Below are 21,902 nucleotides of genomic sequence, written 5' to 3'. Positions count from 1 at the left end.
ACTTCTTAGCAGCCAACCATGGCAATATGGATTGCTGATCGCAACAGCTTTGGGTCATGCTGCTGGGCACAGAGCGCTCTGCACTGCTGTGCTGTTAGTGACTTGTTTTGAGATGCAGCCAAGCAGACTGCTGTGCTCCCCAAACCCCATTTCCATGCAGCATGGGAACAACGTAGTAGTCATACCGTCTAATAGAATCAAGAAATAACAAGGAGAAGCCCTTAAAACAACAGCCTTGAACCAATGCTACTGTTCTGTTAACTCATTAATGCAGGGCTGACCCTACCTGATGGGAAACTGAGACAACTAATTGAACAGAAGAATTCTCATAGGCCTGAGTAACAAAACACTCTGCCTGCTGGCCACTTAAACCAGGCAAAACTCCCTGTCCCAGATTGTAACAGCTCCTGCCCATCTGACAGAAGAATCAGAATTGTATGGCCAAGCCCGAACTTTGCTTTCTCTGCTCCTCCTGCTCTGCTACAACCACCAAGGAATAGTTGCTTTGACTTGGAAAAGCTGCACAGTACCTTCTGTTACTTGGGAGGAGCTGTAGAAGTAATTGAAAATATTTCCCATAACAGGCTTCAGTTAAACTTTTGTTTTAGCCTACTTTACTATTATACTTTATCATTACTACTATAATTGGAACACCATCTTTTGTTCCACTTAACTGACTTCATGACTGATTCTATCCCACTTAAATTGACACTGAAGTGAGCAGTATGACATCTGCAAGCAAAACTTTCCAATAGTGTCTCTGCTTAAAAAAAATAAATGCTTAGTTCAGAACTAGGGAACACTAACTTTTCTTTCTCCTTCTATGTCTTTTTCCAATTTGATCCCAAGTTATCTTTGGAAAAGAACCATAAACACCGAATTTCTGAAGGAAGCTTAGATTGTTGCTGTATCACTGCTGAAGTACATTCCGTTATCCCTTTAGTGGTAATTTTATTTTTATTTTTTAATTAGGGCAGAATGAAAATAACTCATTACCAAAGCAGTCCTGAATTTAAGATGGTATAAGAGGCAGTAACTTAATTCTGGCCTGATGGGAGCTTAGGAAGTTTTGCTTAATAAGGAGTGTATCAGTCATGTTACTCTTGGTTGGCACTCAGATGAGAGGCAATACTCTTACTGTGACATTTCAGAGATGGGCAAGAGTAATAACCCCTCATATCCTGCTCTTAGATAGCCTGGCCCCCACCGTGCTAAGTTTGAGCACCAGATCTGTGAAAAACTGCATCAACTACTTCGATTGTGATAGCTATTCCCACTTCAAGTGAAATAGACAGAGGTGTCTGAACAAAGTTTGGGAGAAAGGAAGGACAAAGTCAAGCTTATTTGGCTGGAATGCTGCCGTATATTTAAGGAAACCAGAACCAACTACCAACACACAGCACCTTTGCTCGTTTGCAGACAAGATCTTTTTAACAGCTAAGATTGTATTATTGACAGATCAGAGCAAAACTTCACCTAGAATTTCAGCTTGTGGAGCCTTGTCACTGTACCTTTTTACGGCACATGACCAACTGTAATCCCCGAACTAACAACTACTTAGGGTGACTAACACAATTCATTAAAGTTCGGTTATAAACTGAAGTGTCAGTTAAGTTGTGTAACCATTCCTTTCCGTTCTCACTCCAGTTAGGTCCTTGATGGTAGGCAGAACTATGAAAACAGAATTGCATGCCAAATTACATGGGCAACTGGAGTTACAGTCCTCGCGTGGTGCACTCCTCTGCCTTGCTTAAACTCGGATCGCATTTTATGCTCTTTTATTATCTTAACACGACCTTCCTCTGAATTGTAAGCAGTAAGGTTTTAGGAATGATTCGTTTTAGGAATATCTGTTTCACATTAACCTCATGTTCAGAAACACTTTTGGCCCCATCCACCCTCCTGTATTCCGTGCTAGCGGTAAGGCTTTAACAAAGACTCAGGAGCAGCCACAGTGCCTCAGGGTGAAAGTGGATGTGAGCATAAAAGCAAGTAACTAGTCCTGGAGACCTCCTCACAGTAACAGCGCCTTGACCGCACATGCTGCGGTCAGGGGTAAGTTCTGCTACATAATTCTAAAACGTCTTTTCAAATCAAAATAGCAGGCAACTCAAATTTTAAAAATCCAGTTTGGTAAGAAGTACTGGCTTACTTGAACAGGGTGTGCTTGCAAGTCTGTAACACCCTCACGTATGAACCAAATTACTTGCTTTAATCAGCTGCACAGTGAGTAGGGTAGTCGTTCGGGAACATGGTGGCAGCAACATCTTCCAGAAAATCGGCATCCTCTGCCTTGATATCTGCAACAGCTTGAACCTGCTCTGCTGCCTGGAGCCCTTCAGTGAGATGGACAGGGCCGTCTGCCTGCCCGGCCGTGTACGTGGGAGTGCTGTACTTCATAAGAATAGTCTTAAATTGTGCCAAGGGCGCATTCGTGCGAACTCCCATAGGATCAAAGTGGGTTCTACTCACTCTGTATCCAGCTTCAGAGAGATAGTTTAAGAACTTATTTAACCTGAAAAAGACCCAAACCGTTTAAAAAGGAGTTAATGTTAACAAGGCCGATTCAATACAAGCTATGTATCGGTCGTCAGAGCAATGTAAGACTGGAACGAAAACCTTACTTTGGCATGTTCATTCCTTTAATACTGTGTCTGTGGATATTGTAGTAGAACGCAGGGTGCTCAGCGCTGCTCTCAGATTTTTGTCGCTTGGCTGCATTTCGAATCACTTCATCACTTTTTCTTTTTCCTGGACCACAAAAAATGCCAGTGAAGCCAAAGACAGTAGAATCATAGGATTAATTTAGGCTGGAAAGGGCCTTTTAAGATCATCAGGTCCAACCATTAACTCACGATTGCCAAGTCCAGCACTAAACCATTCTGAAGCGCTGCATCTATATATTTAAACACCTCCAGGGATGGTGATTCTACCACCTCCCTGGGCAGCCTGTTCCAAGGCTTGACAACCCTTTCAGTGAAGAAACTTTTTCCTAGTATCCAGTCTAAACCTCCCCGGGCACAACTTGAGGCCATTTCCTCTTAACCTATACCTTACTGTCTGCTTTTGTAAGCTAGTATTCTGCCAAGCTAACATCTAGCCTGATTTTAATTAACGTGCCATTTTTAGTAGTAACAAATGAAGTCAAGTAGGCTTTATGGAGTATTTAGCATTCTACTTTTATCAGTAAGTATGATTGTGTGTAAAATCAGTAATTCAGTGGGAAACAATCTGAGTACCAGTAATTAAACATAAAAAAAAATACATGAACGGTAGGTTGGCTTAGCCATCACTTAAGCTGTAGTTTACTTTGAAAACTGCTGCATCTACACTAAAATGATCTACTTACCATGTACCAAGGAGGATTCTGCAGAAGCATTTGGTGTTTTAATATATACGCCGCATTCTTCTAGAATACAATTTGACAAACATTAATTCTACTGTTAAGACAGCAGAATGGCAAAATACATTTGTTAAAAAGAAGGAAATAATCCCACACTCTGGCCTGAAGAAGGAAGGGTAGTAAGAAGCATACATATGCATAACTTTTACATATTAGCTCAGAACTTGAGTTTAGAGGGGATATTCAAAATATGATTTCATTTAATGAGTAGAACAGCGTTTCTGTACAGAAAGCCATTGCTTTTAGCACGCTGATTTGCAATCCCTGCAGAGTATGCAGAGCGTGACGGCTGGAGTCTTCTCTTCCCAACAGCACATACTCTCAGGTCAGGGTTGGAATACACCAGAGAACTAGCAGACACTTCGTATTTCCATCTCCTTCAGGGAGCATACTGGATTTCCTAGCAGTCAGCCTGCCTGCATTATGTTTATTTCATTTAGGATCTGCCATACTCATTAAAGATGTGTAAATTCAGTGCTCTGCCTCTGACTGCAGCACCAGAGGCTATCTGACGAGAAACGATCAGTCCCATGCTACCTTCAATTTTATGAATACAGTGCTGTTAATAGTAAGTTATCCAAGAGCAGCATCTCTAAATTGCCACAAAGCCAGTCCTGTCCTTTTTGCGAACAGTATTCTTACCTTGCTTGTTCTCATCATAAGGACTATGAGTAGAAAAATGTTTTAAAGTTGTGCACTCTGCTTCGCAAACTAACGTCTTCAGAAGCGGCTGAGCTTCATCCAAACCATACTGAACAGCCTCAAACAGCATTCTTCTGATGAATCCAGTGTTAAAGAGGGCTCCTGACCTATGAAATGCAAGACAAGTGAAAAGTTACATCTTAATGAAAGCAGAAAAGTTGCTCGAAAAACCTCCTGCCCAAATTGATCAGCAATTACAATGAAGTGCTGCATCAGGCTGTGTTCATAACTTAATGATACTGAATTGCTTTGTTTGGAATGACAGTAACATTGGTCTTGTATTAAAAAAAAAAAAAAAATCAAGATCTCAAGAATGGTAATTTTAATTCTGCCCTGCTATGTTGAGAAAGTGAATTAACTCCAAAAAGAAAGGTACTGTCAATTGTCAACCACTTCTAATAGTGCTTTGAAATGGTTAACAAAAGACTTTATTCTTGTTTCTCACAAGAGAAAATTTTAAGTATTAATTATCAAGCAGTGCATTATTTACTACTGTCAGCACGTGTAAGGATTTACTAAATAAATTCTCCATTTGGCAGCTACAGCAACATGCAGCCAAGTTCTCCTATGCAGGATGTACTACCTAAGTTGCACCGAATGTGAAATTCAAAGCAAGTTTGTTACTATTTATGAGCAAAAGCAAAACCTGAATACCCTATTAAATCCAGATCAACCAAATGTTTCCTGAATTCCAACTGCCATACGTCCTTTTGTAGCACTAAAATATCCAGCAGGCTTGTATTTTTATTCTGTGACTGAACAGCTGACCTCCACAGGTCCCTCTAAATTATTCCCCAATCCTGTATTGTGTTCTGAACTTACCAGAGAGGACCAAGAACCACTGCCGTCTTCCCAGGCATACTGCCATGGCAGTCACAAGGCAGCTGCTGGTACGGGTTTTCTGTAACGGAAAAATGGGATTTAAGTTGTTTTGAAATAGAAGCAACACCTGCTTTACCAGAGAGAGGTGACACAGATGGGAAGTAGCAGATTACTTCAGTGGAGGTATCTGGAAGGGCAAGCAACAGCAGAAGTGTAACACCATCCTGGTTTCTGCCGAGCAGTGCTTATGAGAACTTAGTGATTGGTAACTTCATCTTTAAAACTAGGGTTTTCCTTTTATATTCGTTTAAACTACCCTCTGACTAATAGCTACCTTGTAGCTTAATTTTTGTCTCCTGCATCTGCTGATTGTGCATAGAGACAGCCCACAAGCAGTGAACTTGTAACCTAGAGTCTGCCTTCATCTAGCAGCAGCTGCTAGATGGTTGACAGGAACGGTGCACACCTTTCCTCCAGCGCCAGCTGAGCGGCAATACCCGTCAGATACTGCCTGAAGCCAGGCACAACACGGCCTCGGCGGCGGGGAAAGTCCGCTACATCTTAAAGTAACCGAAATGAACAGCAGAAAAGCAATCTGACATGGAGATCTATCAAGCTGCCACTGCACGGGGGAACCAAACGGTAGCAAAGACTGTCCCACTCTTCATGCCCTCTGCTGAAAAGGCGTATTTGGCATCCTGGCAGCTTCAGCAGCGGAGTATGTCCTGCCTAGGAACAAATCCAACACACTTACAGCAAAATCCATGCAGACAACCGATGTGACCCACTGCCATACAGCACTGTACCTTCTCCACCTCACACAACCAGGTGGAGATACCTTCTCTACCTCATACGATACACTCATTGTTACATTAAAGGGAATTATTACTTTACTAAAGGGACGTAAATATAAACAAGCACAAAAAGGAGATAAAGGAAATCAAGACTTTCTAGAAAGCGCAAAAGAAAAGCCATTTACCTTCTACCATATTACCCTCTTTCTGAAAAATTCTCTCTTCGCACCACTGGCAGTGGATGAGGTATCTTATTTTCTTAGCCGAATCATCTGCAGGGGATGGTCCCCTCAGAACTCTGACCACTACTAGAACAAAATGTTCTAGCGCTACTGCAAGTAAAACTTCAATGCCTTTGTTACAGCGAGCTGCAGCTCTGCGAAGGAAAAACAAACACAAACCCAAACTGCATTGAATTGCCACAGACACCTGAGCCTTCTGAAACATTCCTGAGCTCATCCACTTTCTAGAGATACTAAGGATCTGAGAAACTGATCAAGAGAAATTCTTGTTTCTAAAGGGCCTAGTTTTGTCTGCTACCTGTAAGGCTAAGTCAAGTTTGTTCTCCTTCCTTTTATCACGTCTAGAAATATCCATCTGCCACCTGCATCATCTTTCTATCCAAATACCTATCTATTGCCAGGATATTGTAACAACAACCCTCCCCCGCCCCCCCCCCCCCCCCCAATTAAAGGAAAATCAAAGTAGAACTGTAGAGGGGCACACATGATGGTAAATCATGGAATGTTAATTGAGTAAGGACTGTGGAAAGGCAGGTGAGCAGTTCCTGAATAGGTAAGTGTTGAGAAGGAAGAAATGTTTAGGGAGCTGGAGCGTGTAACCCAGAACACAATTAAAACTTTGTTCAAGCAGCATGTTTGTACCTAAGTAATTTCTGCAGGGAGAGAAGGAAAATCTACATGTATTCACGTCAGTATTTGCGCTCTGGCATTCTGAAGACTTCTGTGCGCTCAATTTCGTCCCCATCTTTCCTGAGCAGCTGTCCCATCCTCTTGCCTGTATCTTTTTTTTTCCCCCCCAATTAGGAACCAGGTTATTTAACGGACTGAATTTACTGAGAATATCTACATGCAGACGACTACTGTCACAAGTTAGTAATTACATGTATCTTTATAACCTCAAGCATGAGGATCTGAAGTGAACATCAGTTTCCACTGAAGCAAGTTTAACTCTAATGCTTGGCTAGAAGCCATTCAAAGCAGCTTAATTAATATTTACAAAGCCCTGTGCAACACTAAAATGACAAAATTGACAGAGGAATAAAGAGTTTGCAGATAGAAAAAGTAACACTCAGACTTGCCCGTTACCATCCCTCCCCACCACCAAAAAAACTCCCTGCCATAGCAAACCCGTACCCTTATTTATTCATTTTCACCTTGCTCCGTCTTCTAGTTAAAAATTTACATCATCCCACACCAGCACACATAAAATATGAAACATTAATTTTGTATCCAGAAGTCTGGGTTTTAGAATTAGGGAATTCTAGAAACTAAACATACACAACCTGCAGCAGTCTTAAGTTTTTTATCACTAGTAATTTTTTTACAATAATTTGAGCTCAATTAGTGGTACCTTGTCACAGCAGCAATTACTATTCTGGCTGCCAGTTCCCTGTAGTACTCTGTTCTGACAATATTACATCCGTAATGACGCAGGGCAACGTGTCGAGCCTTTGCATACAGAGAACTGATGTCTGTGGATGTCAATGACACAATTCCAAGATTTCTCACATTTCTAAAGGCAGAGTCCAGGTAATTCACAGAAGTTCCAAAGGGGTCCAAATGGCTGAAAAGTAAGGAAGTAGCACTCAGTATCTACGAATGCTCAGGAGTTTAGCTTTAGACTGAGGAAAACACTTTATAATCTTCACCTATGGTCATATTTAACACAAAAGGAGGAAACAGGAAAAAAATTTACAGCACACCTCTTGTGAATTACTCTGGAATACCCAAGTGTCAAACTGCAAAAGCCAGGGAGGCACAGTGCTGGAAAAGACACATCACCACAAAGTCAGCAAGTGCTTTTTTCTGCATCCTGACCCACCGACTAACTCAAGTTACAAGAGTATTGGCCTGATACTTATCTTCATCCTCCAAACAAAGCGAAACTTCCAAAACCAACGGTATCTTCACATGTATGCATTCCAGTTTATGTACTAAATAACTGGCCTAATTTTCAGCCTGAATACCTGCTGCTTAGATCTGGATGTTAATCAATACAAAAAAAATCCAAACACTTATTTTGATGTCTGTATAGGTTTTCCATGTATGCATCTATAAACCCAACTTGGAAGAATTAGCCTACTTTAACTCAAAATGAATACGCTGCAAAATGGATTAAAACGAGATGCAATAAAGTCCTACACAGAAACATGCAAAGGTATGAATTTTAAACTAATTAAAAGTTTTAAGAAAAAAAAACACTAATATGACATTTCATCAAACAGACAAGGAAGTTAAAAAGAAATAGTCTGGCTTAACATTTTCATGTACATTTATAGCCCTTTTTGGATGTCACAAGGGCTTAGTATTTTTCCAGCGATTTCTAAAACACTGAAGAGTAAAATTCTGTTCCTCCACCATTTCTGGAACAACAGAATTACGTTTAAAACACCCAAGTGACTGTTGGCTGATTCTTTCATTCCAACTTTCCCAAATAATCATATACTGGGGGATGGTGTGGGATGCATCATATCAAACCAGAAAACTATGAACAGAAACATTCAATACTTACATAAAATCAAATGATCTCAAATGCATTATGACATTTGCATCCATTTTTGTCACCTCAATGGTGTCAGTATTTTCTTCTCCATCTCCCAGAGCTTCCTCATTGTCTTCTTCCTTAGTATTCAGTTTCACCTTCATTTTGTTTAAATGGCAGTTTTCCCGAATCATCGTCACAGAATTTTCATTACAATCGTTAATAGTAACTTTCACAGAACTTCTGAGATGCTTTGCCCATTGTAATCCCATTATACCTAAGGAAAAATAGAATTGTAATTCCGTGACAAACAGAGTTGGTTTCTGGATCACTGAAATTGCCAAGAAAAATATTAATCCTTTTAAATGCTTGTAACACAGAGGTATGTGGGATGCAAATTTTGTCATGTTCCTACAAAAATGCGTTGGTGACCTTCTGCCTCAGCACAGAGTGACAATGGGGTACGTAAAGGGACAGCCTATCTGTCACCTCTGTATATGATAATGGGGGCTACAGACCCAAGGACCTGTGATTTTTGCAGCCAGCTGGACCCACAGTCTGCAGGAAAGCCCCTTGGCTTGTTTAATGCTCCAGCATAGCAGGCGGACTCCAGAGGTAGCGGGAAGCTTTTCAGGCTGCCTCCAAGCGTTTGTTGCTGCCTTTTGTAGTAAAGTCTATGACTACACTGTAGAAATGCAGGACAGGATGTACACCTGAAGACTGGCCTAGTTCAGAACGGTGATAAATCCATTAGCAGGAATTTTTATGCAAAATGCTAAGCAGTTACTGTTCTTCTCAACTATGACCTTAAGTTTACAGCAGCTGGCCGATCATGAGGCAGCGATCCAGATCTCTTCAGAGCTTTGCTGCAGATGGATAATAGACACTGGTAACTACATTACATTCTTGCAATCGATTAAGAGACAATTCTGATAAAGAAGCTTGGATTCATCACCATTTTTAAACCACAAGTTGATTTTACAGTCAAATTCTACAGCCACAGAATCACAGGACATTTGTGACCTTGGACACAAGTTTAGGAAGATGCTACTTCGTGGACATTAAGGCAACTGATTTCAAGGAGACCACTAAACATTGATTTAGTATTATTTACAGTCTTTTTAAAAGGGCTAACAGCAGGCTCTTGACAGCTGGTTGGTTTTGTACAGAAGCTAACTGCCTGCCTGCCTAAGGAGAATTATTGTGTACCTCACATTATTTCTGAATACGTGATGTCAGTTACTATTGATTTCTGCAGCTTCATACTATTGAATATTAGCCAAATGATTAAAGAAATTGACTTTACCGGTGGCTCCAAAAGCATCCAAACATTCTATCGGTTTACGTTCCTCGGCTAGAACGGCTAGTGCACAGAATATCAGCTGCCTTGAAAATAAAAAAGAATGGTCACAGTAAGTTGAGAGAATACTTTTCCTTCCTTTTCATTATTTATTTCCCTTGAACATAATGCTAGAACATGTAAGCTAAACTCTACCTTTTACACGCAACAATTGTAAATCAAAAACCTCAACTACCTTTAAAAGTTTAACTCTTCAGCAGGATATTCATAAGTTAAGATCCTGAATCAACTTAGTTACTCTAACACCAGAAAAAGCGGCTGGCATTCAAAAGTAAAGAGTGTTTCTTTCACTTTCCTAGCCCAACCTGATACTGCCCTACTAACAGCTATGTTTAATAAGATGTTCGAAATTGCTGCAGAGCACCGAAATTCCGCTGTGTTGAGGAACAGGCCTTGTTCTTTTAGACGCGGCCCTAAGGCGAGTTGCAATGGCCTGCTCCAGAGGCATGCCTTAGCCTGCACAGACGTACCCGAGCCAACTGCAAACCTGGCAGCTCAAATATTACAGCACTGAGACCGTGAAGGGTCAGCATGGGCTGAAGCACAGTCCCACGTGTTGGTGTCAACGCTCACACCTTTCAGTTGTGGTACAGACACCATTTATGACTCCTTAAAAAAAGACAATACTCCCTCCTTCACTTTTTTTAATGCAAATAATGAGAAGACACCTAAGAGGATCTGAGTCCCAAGAGAAAAAGGCCTAGAATATGGAAACTAATTTACAGGTACACTGCTGCTGTTCAGTTAGGAGAGAGCAAGCAGCAACTATCCATTGTATCTTATGGATACAATGAAATGTATCACAGAAAAACATCTTCGGTGTATACAATAGAGTGAGTTTTCAGGTGCGCTCCTTTCAAATCCTGTTCTCCATAACCTACTCATTACAGAACACTTAATTGTTTCAGAATTGACAATATTCCCCACATCGTGTTCTTGGGTTTAAATATTATTTGTCAAGAAGCGTTTTCTGATGAAAACTATTTCTCCTGCCCTCTGAACAAAAGTTTTGCAGGGTTTGCTTTTCAAAACACGTAAGTATTTTTCACTGCAAACTCCCCAAGCCTCTGGTGCATCCTTCCACTCCCTGTTCTCTTACCTGTTGAGTTTCATTTTAGGATTAAAATAGGAATCTGTTTTATGAGGTGTGGAGTAGTTGGGAAGAACCTGCACGTCTGTGGCTGACTCTTTCAGCACTCTGTAAGAGGACCTGGGAGAAGGAGCTAAAAGACAGTAATTGAGGGAAGGAAAGAGTGAGAATTGAAATTATCATCAGCATATTTGATAAATTAAACTGAAAATTTGCTCCCATATAGCAAGAAGTCTGGGTTATGCTGTAATCCAACGAGCACATGGGTGAGTTAACAAGTATGTAGGGGAAAAAAAAGCAGGGAACAATTTATCTTCTGGTCCTAAGCCTGGCTGATAAGAATCGAACTCTACCACAATTTTCTTCTCATAAAACATCATTTTTTTTCTCAGTTGGCCTCCTATGTATCCACTCAAATTTATGAAACCAGCCTCTGAGCCCGAGTCTTAGCACATTTGTTTTGCATGTTCAAACATAATACATTGCTAATTAATTAAATCCCTATTAACATAGTCCTGAATGTATATCAATGAGCTTCAAAAACCCCTCAACATCCTTGATCTCTGTAAGTTCGCAAACAGCTTCATGAAACGTGTCTAGACAGCACAAGCATAGGGACAATTTCAGCACTTAAGCTCTGTATAAAATACAGTCTGTGGCAAAATAAACTTTCTGTTTTGACAGCTGTAAACACATGCTGTCCATTCCTCTAAGCAATTTATCGCCAGTCTTCAAGTAGCAAAATTTATCCAGGAATGACCAGGAACACCCTGTTAGCTATCAACTAGACACCTTGCAGTGCTCAGCCTGCCTCTCTCTCCATGCTTTCAAACACACAAATTGTGAATCTGTGAACCATGCTCTCCATGTGCGCTACCATGCGCTCCACAGTCATAGCCCCCACGTGCTGCTGAAGCGCCTACAAAGCATGAAATACCCCACCTCTCAATTTCTCCTCTCCCCATGAGGAAAACCAGACACATGCATTTTGTTAAAAAAATGACAAATGGGTCATCCTTTTCTAACAGCTCCGAAGAGAACCATGCAGAGATTTACGTATTTCACAACAGAAACTCTATTCAAGTTGAAGTTAAGGAATATGGATAGATGGAACCACCATCACTTCTCAGACACGTGAGCTGAAGCCCAACATTAAACGATTATTCCTAAAGCACATATGGGTAACAGAAAGAAGTGTGAACCTCACAGCCCCCAGGACTGCCCTTACTATACTGTACCTAAATAAAATCCATACATCTACACAGAGACAGAGAAAAAGAAGTCAGGCTAATTTTCAACAGGAACAGTCTGGGCTGTAACAAAAAAACCCTCAATTTTTACACACCAGCTAATCAATTATATCCTTTCTACTCAACAGCTGTAGAGATCAGACAACTTGCAAAAATAAAGGAAATTAAATTAATTTTCAAGATTTGGCATTACAATTATTTACATTTTTTTCAATCTAGCTTATCCAATTTTAGAGATAAAGTCTAAATCTGGAAGATGTCAGGATTGTAATTTATCAAAGAACTACCGACACCTCCGTCATGACTGTCCAGGGCTGAAAAAACATCATCTTGTTTTGTGAATGACATGCTGATGTAGTTTGGCTAAAAACCAAAGGATTTTTATATTGCAGAAAGATTTTCTCTAGACTGTTTAAACAAGACAGACAGCAAAACACAGACACATTAAATTCTCTATACAGACTTTGTTTTGTGGCTGCCGTGTTCCCCATTCCTTTGGAGACACAGAAACCTGTGTTTACAGTATTAAACTGATTGTGAAGGGAGTATTATTGATCAGTAAGGACAGAGTAACTGGTCAATGCAGAGACTAAATCACAACATTGCTACATCTTTGAGGAAAACGAAAAATTCTGAAATATTAAGGGCATATTTCTCATTAGTAAAGCTAAATCTGTTTTGGAATTTTTCCTCATGCCTCTCACCCACATAGCACAGTTATTGCATGTGCTACATACGATAAAACGATTGAATGTTTTATGTAAGAAAGAACCTACCTGTAATGAACCTTGATTCGGTTTCTCCCTTATTCACATGACGATTAATATGACCTATCATGTCTGTTCTTCGCATGATGGTTGCTGAACAGATGATACAATGGTAATGGGCTCCCATCTTTGAAAATGCCTGTAAAATATAATGTGTGGTGTCAGAATGCATACACGTGGTTAAAGCAGCACTATACCCGAACACTGTTACCTCTAGCGCATACAAAATATTTTCAACCTACAGCCAGAGACTGTAAACAACCTGCAAGCGCAGCTCTCCAGCCCCAGCACCACAACCAGTTAAACTCTGCCAGTACTCCCTGTCCTCTGCACACAGGGGAGGAACTGAGGAGCAGCCCCTGCCTGGCCTAACGAACCTTCATCTCTTCTGCACAAAGCTGCCATCTGCTCCAAACTGTGACGAGTGCTTTACATGACCTAGGCAGCTACCCACCAAAGTAAGAGAGATACAACTATGTCCAGCTACCCAAGGGTTGTATCAAGTACATATACTCTGGACCAATGGGCTTTTGGCATCCCACACTGCAGGGCCACATGTATTTGGCAACTAGGCAGATTGCAGAAGGTCCCCTACATCACCCATTTCCCCCGCTTCGTAGGGTAACGAATAGTTCTGTGATTCAGCAGTTTTACCTGGTCTCCAATGAGGTTTGGTTTTACTGGGCGACAAGGTAAGTGACAGATGCACATTCTGTACCCTGGAAAACAAATTGTCACATCACAGTACAGTCAGTAAACAAAAGGTATACGTCCTATATCACACGGTCTCATTTAAGACTCTCAAATATTGCCACAAGATAGCAGTAAAAGAACATCACCAATTAGTTGGTATATCCACCCTCTGTACAGGGAAATTTATCAGCCAACTATACATGTTAAATTTTAAAATGCACAAGAATTACATACAGACAATTAATTTTAATAAGTCTGTTAGCATCCTACAAAGCTACGTTGAGTCTTCAGGCTATACTTTCTTTACTTTTCTTCAGTCACAACTTTCCAAAATACTTGTATTCTACAGAAGTGGTGTTACCTGGCTACAAGACTTGTGTGAAGACTCCCATAGAACCTATCTTCCAATTAAAGAAAAACAAAAAAACCCCAACAGAGATACCTACTAATGCATGCAAAACCAGAACTCTAGTCAGAGCATTTTTTATTTTAATCTTGTTCATCTTCTAATTAGTCATTTTATTTCCTGCAAACCCAAACACCTAGTTCTTTAAAAAAACCACACACTGTTCACTTTCTTTTCCTTTTGAAGTTCTTGCAGGGAATTTAATGCATCTTAAAAGCAGATCAGTTTATTAAAAAACAGATAAGGCTACCAAATACTGATACTAAATAAACATTTTTAAGTATTCATCTGAAACCATGGAATCTTTACAGTGAGCCAAAAATGACCGCACATGTGTGTGATTATGAACAACATAACAAAAAATTTTATTGAAGTAACTTTCATTATATACATACTTTATATTTTACAGTAAATTTCATTACATGCCAAGCAATTACTATCATTTTCTTTTAAAACAAGTAATGCACAGCTGTAACTATTTTGGCATGTAAAAGAACAGAGCTATTTCATATTTCCATTTTACATCCCAGGTCAAAACTCATTACATCAAAATGAGTTTCTAATTCAGAGCTGGTAACGAGATACTTAAGAGAAATTTACCAAGATGAAACACAGATCAATGTCCTACGTGTCCACCATTTCTTCTAGTATTTACCACTCAAATATGATTGCCATTACCTTCAAATTCAACAGAAACTTTCCAGTGCAAATTCTGAAGGTGACGATGGAGCTTATAACTATAGCAAGCTTTTAGTTTCTCCTCAGGACACAATGGACAAGGCTTCCTTTCATCTGAAAACACGGACAAACAAAAAGCATGAGGAACACATGAGATGGAGTTACCACTCGTGTTAACAGAGATGCATGCTAAGAGAAAAAGAGAAGGAAGGTACTATCAATGGGAGTCAAAGATTAATTCCCCAGGGTATATTCTATTTCGGGCATGCACAAACTTTAAATTTGTGGGTTGCCTCTTTCTACCCCATAGAATATAGACAAGAATCACTATTACTTTAAAGATCATTAACTTCTACAACTTCATTTTCTAGTACTTTTTAGTCCAGCAACATGAGGCTAATGCAACTTCTGAAGAGTACTGCAGAATAACAGACTTTTATAGATGAAGTCTAGAGACTTGCACTGTTTTGAAAAAAACCCCAACTGAAGAGGTTAGAACAAGAATCTGTCCTTCCTGCTCTTGAATCTTTTAGACAAAACAAGCACCTGGTATCTTTTTAAGCCGCCAAAAAAGGTAACATACTCTTTTAATATTTTTTCTTGGAAATCCTGCATAAAAGACAAAGGCAAGATTACCTGACATCAAAGGTGCTGAAGCACTTGTAGTAACCTAAGTAAGAACTAGCTATTGGGAGATGTATGTTGTAGAGCTGTACACAGGAGTTACATATCAGAGCATCTGCTGCTGGGTCTTAAGACTGCTGAATGTCAAACCACCTCCCATGCAGAGCTTAGCAGAAAGGCTTCTACGTGTTAGAACAGCATGGGATCAATACTGAAACATGCCACACAACATTGGTATCTAGAATAATAATTACTGATTTTAGGCTTGCGCAACAGCAAAATTCCCCTTTTATGACTTTACGAGTCGATTACTTATGTCCATGCCGAGTCCCACGCCACAGAAGGCAACAGAGGCAGCCTACAAATTAATCACCAGTGCTCTCTAATGCTGATCAGCCTCTTTCATTGACTAATGAATTGCTGAGTATCAAATATATGAGGTGATGGTAATACAAGTCAGTCCATAAACATATATCGCAGGAAAATGCTACATCCGTAGCAGAAGAAAAAAAATCACTATCGAGAACAGGGAAAGGAATAATGAGTTTATCACTACCACGTAACTCAGCTCAGCAACAGCTACAACTTCAGGGCTTACGAGGTACTTACGATCTATTACTTATGATCTATCTCCTCACTGAAATGAACAAACTCTTTATAGAAGTTTTTGGCATATTTTTTAGTCAAATTAAACAGACATGGAGGTAGGCTATTATTTCCATCAGTGGCCACTCTAAAAGATGATAAAGGCGCAAGAGCTGTATGATGCAAAGCCTCTGTGGACCCTGATGTTTTTCTTGATCTGTGAATAAAAACTACCTTCAGTCGCAAGGGCTGCCACTACCAGCACTAAATACATACATGTAATCAGAGAAAGTTGTAATAAAAACACTTTGCAGTCTTAAAGCAATCCTCCAATATACAGCTAGATCAAAAATGAATACAGAGCGGGGAAAAAAACCCCAAGAACATCCAAAACAGAATACATTTTAATTTAAACTGCACTGCAAAGACAACATTAGCTTCCCTGTTACCGTGGCACTTGAAGTACAATAAAAGTGAGACTAAGCTGCTGATGCACAGCTACAATTAACATTTTGCTGTTCCATGCATGCTGCCGACATTAGAAATGCTACAATGCAGAGGAAGACTGAAAGGAATCATTAAGGCCTTAAATTTACTGAAGGAATTACAACATTCACTAAGCAAGGGAACAAATCATTAAGCTATTTTTAATGAAAACCCTAGTTTTTAAGCATTATAAATGTATGTCGTGTGTTGAAATAATAACTAAGAAAACCCGTAAATACCTGTAACATGAAGATCTGTGTTCTGGGATACTGCCATGGTAAACTCACCTTCTTTCAGGTCAGCTAGTTTCTCTAGATCAGCAAGATGTCTTTGAATTGAAATATGTTTCTCTAAAAAGCAGAGATATTTAGAAGTTAAACACTCAGTTAAAATATTATTTTTAGTTTAGTGCTATTTTTCTGTGTGTCACTTCAAACCCAACACTATTAGAGAATGACTATAGTACCAATTGAAATACTTGTTTGTATCCTTCAGCTTCCATGGTAGAAGGAATGACTGCAAAATTAATCCCCTGAATGGTTCTTTAGTAGGATCCATATATTTCTACTTGCTTTTTAATGCTGACACACATCAAATTTCTCCAACTGGAAAGACCTTAATTTAAAAAAACAAGCTGAAAAGATCAGGCCCCATTCCATGTACTCCTGATTTTACTGCTCAGCATCATCAGTGAATTATGCACAAAGAAGTATAAAAACTTCCTATGAACTGTCTGGAAAAACTAAAATACCAGCTAGAAATGAACAAATTATAAGCAACAATTATTCACTGTACAGCCAGGACACATTAAATTCTACCCTATTTTTCTTCCTTAGAAGACTGTTTAACCTTTAAATTTACCTCCTCATTTTTCAGTCAATGGGAACAGCGGAGAATTAGCTAAAACCAAGAAGATTACCCCTTATCCAATAAATTAGTTTTATTGGTTTCAGCACACAGAACACTCAGTTTACAGTAATATTGATTCTGTAACGATTGTAAACCTTTATGATGTTTTTATAAGATCAGTTTTCAGGTTTTCTTATGTGAAACAAAGATAGCAATTGACCAATGTGCTCTAGATACAGAGGTGAGTTTTAAAACAAAGGTTAAAAGCAATTCCTAGTTTTTAATCTCTGCACTTAGATACAATAGATTTTCTCTGCTTTCATCAGTGCTTTTAGAACCAGAGCCTAACAGAGGTCATACCTCATCTAACCCCGACTTCTGTCACTGCGTATATGTGTATTTCTGCAGGGACTTCTAGAAATTTAAGGGGAAAATGGCATCTATCCGATGTATGGGAAATGAGATTTCACGCATTCCTCTTATCTCTCTTCTATCTATTTCTACCTTTTCTTCTCTTTTCCTCAAGCACACAACACAAATATTCTTAAGAGTTTATCAGCAAACCTCTTGGATAATCCGAGGACACATCCAAAATGTTGCTGTCCGATTCCTTCGTGGAATCTTCCTCCATTTCTTTTTCTTCAGTTTTCAGTTCTAGTTCAGCAACTTTCACATCCAGGTTGTTGGTTTTTACTTTTCCAGAGGCAACCACACCATCTTTAACAAAATCAAACCAACAAAAAACAGTAACAGCATTATTGATATAGCTGAATTATACAAATATATTTGTTTCCAATAATTTGGTGCTTCTAACAGGCAAAAATGACTACAAGTGTGAAGGAAAACAAAAAACAAACCCTGTATGATGAAGAATAATACGAGACTCATTATTGCTTATCCTTGGAAACTACTGTGAAATAATGCCATCCTGGACAGACAAAACTACTTGCCAATCTGTATCACCAGATGTTTAAACTTAACAGAGTAATATTTACGCCTTATTTTCTGGCAAAACCAGTGCTAGCAAGAAAAAAGCAGGCAAGGAGGAGGTCCAAATGCTCATTATAATACACTAACAGCTAAGAAAATTTGGAAAGGGAAATTTAGAACTGGTTATGACTGGTTGAACGATTCGAAAAAAGGAGGGGAGGGAGTAAGGGATTTGCTACCACCAGGGGCTATGAGGTGGGTTAAGTGCTGGTGCCACCAAGCATCTGCAAATGAATGACTTCTCTGGGGTAGCAGAAATGGGCCCACTCAAGAACTTCAAAAGGACTGAAAAGGCTGAGTGATTGGGCAATAATCTGACAAAAACCAGCCAACACTTAGGAAAAGTAATTTTGATTTCACCTAGGAATGCAAGGACTCAGAGCTGAGCATCACGTCAGGACTACCACCTTGGGATTTTAAAGAAGTTTTGAGCAAAGGGAGAGGTATAAATCCTCAGGAGCAGCAGGTCCCTCTCCCCAGCCACAGACACCCGGAAGCACTGGGGAAGGATGCAGAAAGCCATGCCTAGACTGCACACTGAATGCCCCTGCGCCCCCCCCCCCTTCAAAGGGACACCAGAACTAGGGAAGTTTCAAAAAAGGGCGACAAGAAATAACAAAGCTATGGGATCACTTCTGAGCTACTGAGAAGCAACAAGTTCTCAGCCTGGCTATGACAGATGTCTGTAAGATAAGGAGATGCAGAGAGAGCACTGAAGTCAACCACTCATTGTCTATTCCGACACAAAAACTGGGATGCACCACATGGAGATAGCAGCTGGAAATTCAGAGAAGAATGTTCTCCACACCACCTGGCCACTGCAGACCTCCCCACCACAGGCTGCTCCACGTCCACAAGTGCCACAGTGAGAATTTTATGGAAAAGAAATCCACTACGGGCTTTTAAATGCAAAAAGGCAACCTTAGGCTCAAGGAAATCAGGAATAAGGAACTGTGTTGTGTTTGCAGACACTTCCAGAGGATGCATTACTGTATGGTTGCTCCACTCTGCTGGTCCTCACTAGTCATCTACTCCTGGCCGCTACTGAAGGCACAAGAAAGGCTGGAAGGATCTTAACAGCAGTTCTTACCATTTCCCTGGGATTTTTTGCTTGTTTGCTTTTAAACACCGCCGTTGGATATGAAACTTTTGCTATTATAAAACAAAAACAACAAACAACAAAACAGAAAGAGGAAATGGAAGGAATACCTCAATCCAGGCGTTCGAGAAATTGTTTCGAAAAACAGAAACACAGAGTAAATTTATTCCGCCTTCCTTGCGATACATCCAGGGCAGCACTGCTGCTCAGCTGCTGGATTTCTCGCACATCTATTTTGAAGCTGATATAATTCACCTGAGACACACGTATTTCCTTCTCAAATGAGAAAGATGCCTGGGGATAGTTTCTCAATAGAAAAACAGATGGAAAACAAAGAAGTCGAGGGATTTTTGGTAAGAAATCCGTAAGAACCATGATTATGACTGCACGTGCTGTGAGAAAAACTGATTTAACACTTACAAAACCGTACAGTGAGAGCACAGCAGGAGCCAAGCCCCCCGCACTGGGGCTGTGCATCTTCAGAGCAAGTGTAGAGTTTAAAAAGGTTGAAAAAGACTATGCACATATGTACATAGAGCTTCTCCACACACCTACGGGGAGCGGGGTAAACTTCTGCACTAAAGGATTAAGCAAATCGGGCTGCTACCTAAACAAGACGGTAGGATTTTTAAACGCCCATCAGGAATCACGGATGAGGTAGAAACGTAATAATGCTTCAAAGAGCTGAAGTAATAGTATTTTTAAAATAAAAAATGAAAACAATAGAGGAGTCCATTTCAACCGTAAGCCTGCAGCAAGTGACTGGCATCGACGCCACACCTGGCACGGCTGGAAAACTGGCACAACCAGCGTAAACGCATTTGGAGAGAAAATACGAGGCGAAAACTCGGAGGGGCGGGCGGCACGGCGACCGCGTGGGCCGCGGCACACACCGGGGGCCCGTCCCCGCCAGCCCCCCCCGCCGGCTGCAGGGGCGCCCCGGCCCCCCGCCCCCCCCGCCCCGGCCCCGGCCCCCAGCCCCCCCGGCCCCGGCCCCCAGCCCCCCCGGCCCCGGCCCCCAGCCCCCCCGGCCCCGGCCCCCAGCCCCCCCGGCCGGCTGCAGGGGCGCCCCTGGGCGGGGCGGGAGCCGCAGCCGCCGGGCCGGGCCGGGCCGGCGCGGGCACCACGTGCGCTCCCGCCGCCCGGCCCGCGCTACACAAAGGCGGGAAACAGGGGGGCCCCAGGCGCGCGGGGGCGGCTCCGGCTGCACATTCACCCCCCCCGCGGGGCTCCCGCATGGCGCCGGCCCGCGGCTCCCGGGCACGGCGCGGTCTGCACCGCCGGGAAGCGGAGCAGCAGCCGGGCACCGCGCCGCTGCCCTCGGCGGGGTCGGAGGGCCCAGCTCCCAGCGCGCCGCCCGGCTCTCAGCGCTCCCCCCCGCTCCCCGGCCCGGCCCTCACTGAGCGCCGCGGTCTCGTCGCCGCCGCCGCCTTCGGCGCTCTCCTCTTCATCGTCTTCCCGCCCCGGCTGCCTCCGCTCCGGGGACAGAGCTGCCAGCGAGGCCTCCGCAGCCTCCGCTGCCATCGCCTCCAGGGGTAGCCCAGCGGTGGGCGCAGGGAGGTGAGGCGAGGCGAGGGGCCGCGCCGCTATCGCCGCACGCCGGTGGCTCGGGAGGGGGCGGCGCTGCGGGAGGCGGCGCGGAGGCCGGCGCTGGCGGCCCGGCACGTAGGGCGGGAGGGGGCGGGCCCGCGCCGCCTACATCTCCCAGAGGCCTCGGGGCTGTAGGGCCCGGCCTGGCCCAGCGCGCCCCGCGGCGGGGGGTGGCAGCGAGCGGCGCCGCCCGGCAGACAGGGTCGTTGCCGGCCCGGGAACGGGGCTACGCTCCGCGTTCCTCCCGAGGCCCCTCCGCCGGGACCGTGCCTCCCGAGGCTGCCTGGCGTGACGCGACGCGGTGCGGGGCACGGAGCCGCTCTCCACCTCGGTTTCGTCTTCGCTTCGACAGGAGGGTGTGTCCGAGCTGTCCGGCCTGCGGCGGGGCCGCCCCTGTACCCTGCAGCCGGGGTGGGGCGGGCCGGGCCCCGGGGGCTCGCCCTGTTCTTCATGCGCGGCGCTGGGGGCCCTGCAGCCCTTCCCCGAGCCCGCCCGTGCCGTGGCGGCGGGGGGAGCCGGGTGTTTACCTCAGCTTCCCGCCTGCGCCGCTCCGGTGGCCGGGCACTTCAGGGAGCTGATCCTCTGGAAACCCGCCTGGAGCTCTGGGAGCTTCTGGCGAAGCTTCCTTAGGCCCTTCTCAGCGCCGTCTTGTTCGCGAGGCTAGTTGTGTCGAGAATGGTGTAGCTGCAGGGACACGTCGCGATATTACCACCCCACCTCCCCCCAGCGGGGTGTGTGTGTGTGGCGCCCTGGGGTGTGTTACATGATTGGAACTGCTTTAAAACTTGACGCTTGTACGACTAAATGTTAAAGGATGTATGCCTCTATTGCTCTGGTATGTTTGCTGGTACAAAATATGCCTCTCTGGACCAGATGGCAGAGTAATTGCCATCTTTTTTTTTTTTTTTCTGTGAAGTTCTCTCAGTCACAAGATGTGAGTAATTAACCCTGTTGAAATCTGCTGTGGCTCTGAAATGAGAAAACAAGAGT

General features: G+C 42.7%; 2 protein-coding genes across 7 annotated transcripts in view; one reads left to right on the top strand and one right to left on the bottom strand.

The window, feature by feature from the left end:
• Nucleotides 1-1,339: 1,339 nt before the first annotated feature.
• TRMT1L (tRNA methyltransferase 1 like) lies at nucleotides 1,340-21,542 on the bottom strand. Of its 3 annotated transcripts, none has more exons than XM_005443341.4 (16): nucleotides 21,440-21,542; nucleotides 17,798-17,950; nucleotides 16,624-16,734; nucleotides 14,690-14,803; nucleotides 13,567-13,631; nucleotides 12,922-13,051; nucleotides 10,905-11,028; nucleotides 9,752-9,831; nucleotides 8,476-8,722; nucleotides 7,315-7,527; nucleotides 5,907-6,097; nucleotides 4,928-5,006; nucleotides 4,046-4,212; nucleotides 3,350-3,409; nucleotides 2,625-2,751; nucleotides 1,340-2,515 (listed from the first exon to the last, which is right to left on the bottom strand). In XM_005443341.4, exons 2-16 carry the CDS (start codon nucleotides 17,862-17,864, stop codon nucleotides 2,212-2,214), a joined length of 2,079 nt encoding a protein of 692 aa, XP_005443398.1. In that variant the 5' UTR covers nucleotides 17,865-17,950; nucleotides 21,440-21,542; the 3' UTR covers nucleotides 1,340-2,211. The 3 variants fall into 3 exon arrangements, with proteins under 3 accessions (XP_005443398.1, XP_055580581.1, XP_055580582.1); XM_055724606.1 differs by lacking the exon at nucleotides 21,440-21,542 and adding an exon at nucleotides 20,723-20,990; XM_055724607.1 differs by lacking the exon at nucleotides 21,440-21,542 and adding an exon at nucleotides 20,723-20,990 and having other exon boundaries at nucleotides 16,672-16,734.
• The window catches only part of SWT1 (SWT1 RNA endoribonuclease homolog), a 42,040-nt gene continuing 41,226 nt past the window's right edge, over nucleotides 21,089-21,902 (top strand). For 3 of the 4 annotated variants that reach the window (XM_014283292.3, XM_005443318.4, XM_027811213.2), the window contains exon 1: nucleotides 21,532-21,747. In XM_014283292.3, coding sequence (XP_014138767.1) covers nucleotides 21,727-21,747 — 21 coding nt within the window. In that variant the 5' untranslated portion in view covers nucleotides 21,532-21,726. Of the gene's footprint in view, nucleotides 21,269-21,531; nucleotides 21,748-21,902 lie in introns of those variants that run through there. The other variant, XM_055724605.1, reaches the window with a different exon arrangement.

This window comes from Falco cherrug, chromosome 12, assembly GCF_023634085.1.
Source record: "Falco cherrug isolate bFalChe1 chromosome 12, bFalChe1.pri, whole genome shotgun sequence".
NCBI classification, from domain to species: Eukaryota; Metazoa; Chordata; class Aves; order Falconiformes; family Falconidae; genus Falco; species Falco cherrug.
The sequence above is the reverse complement of the archived record's forward strand: the minus strand, read 5'-3'. Positions and strand labels throughout refer to the sequence as shown.

What these genes read in the sequence shown, in the direction of transcription:
- TRMT1L (XM_055724606.1), bottom strand. Translation starts at nt 20,846, where the DNA reads ATGGCAGCGGAGGCTGCGGAGGCCTCGCTGGCAGCTCTGTCCCCGGAG. An exon ending in CCTAAAATGAAACTCAACAG is followed by an intron (nt 9,832 to 10,904) that starts GTAAGAGAACAG and finishes TTTATTTTCAAG; the next exon opens with GCAGCTGATATTCTGTGCAC. An exon ending in GTGGTTCTTGGTCCTCTCTG is followed by an intron (nt 4,213 to 4,927) that starts GTAAGTTCAGAA and finishes TGCATTTCATAG; the next exon opens with GTCAGGAGCCCTCTTTAACA.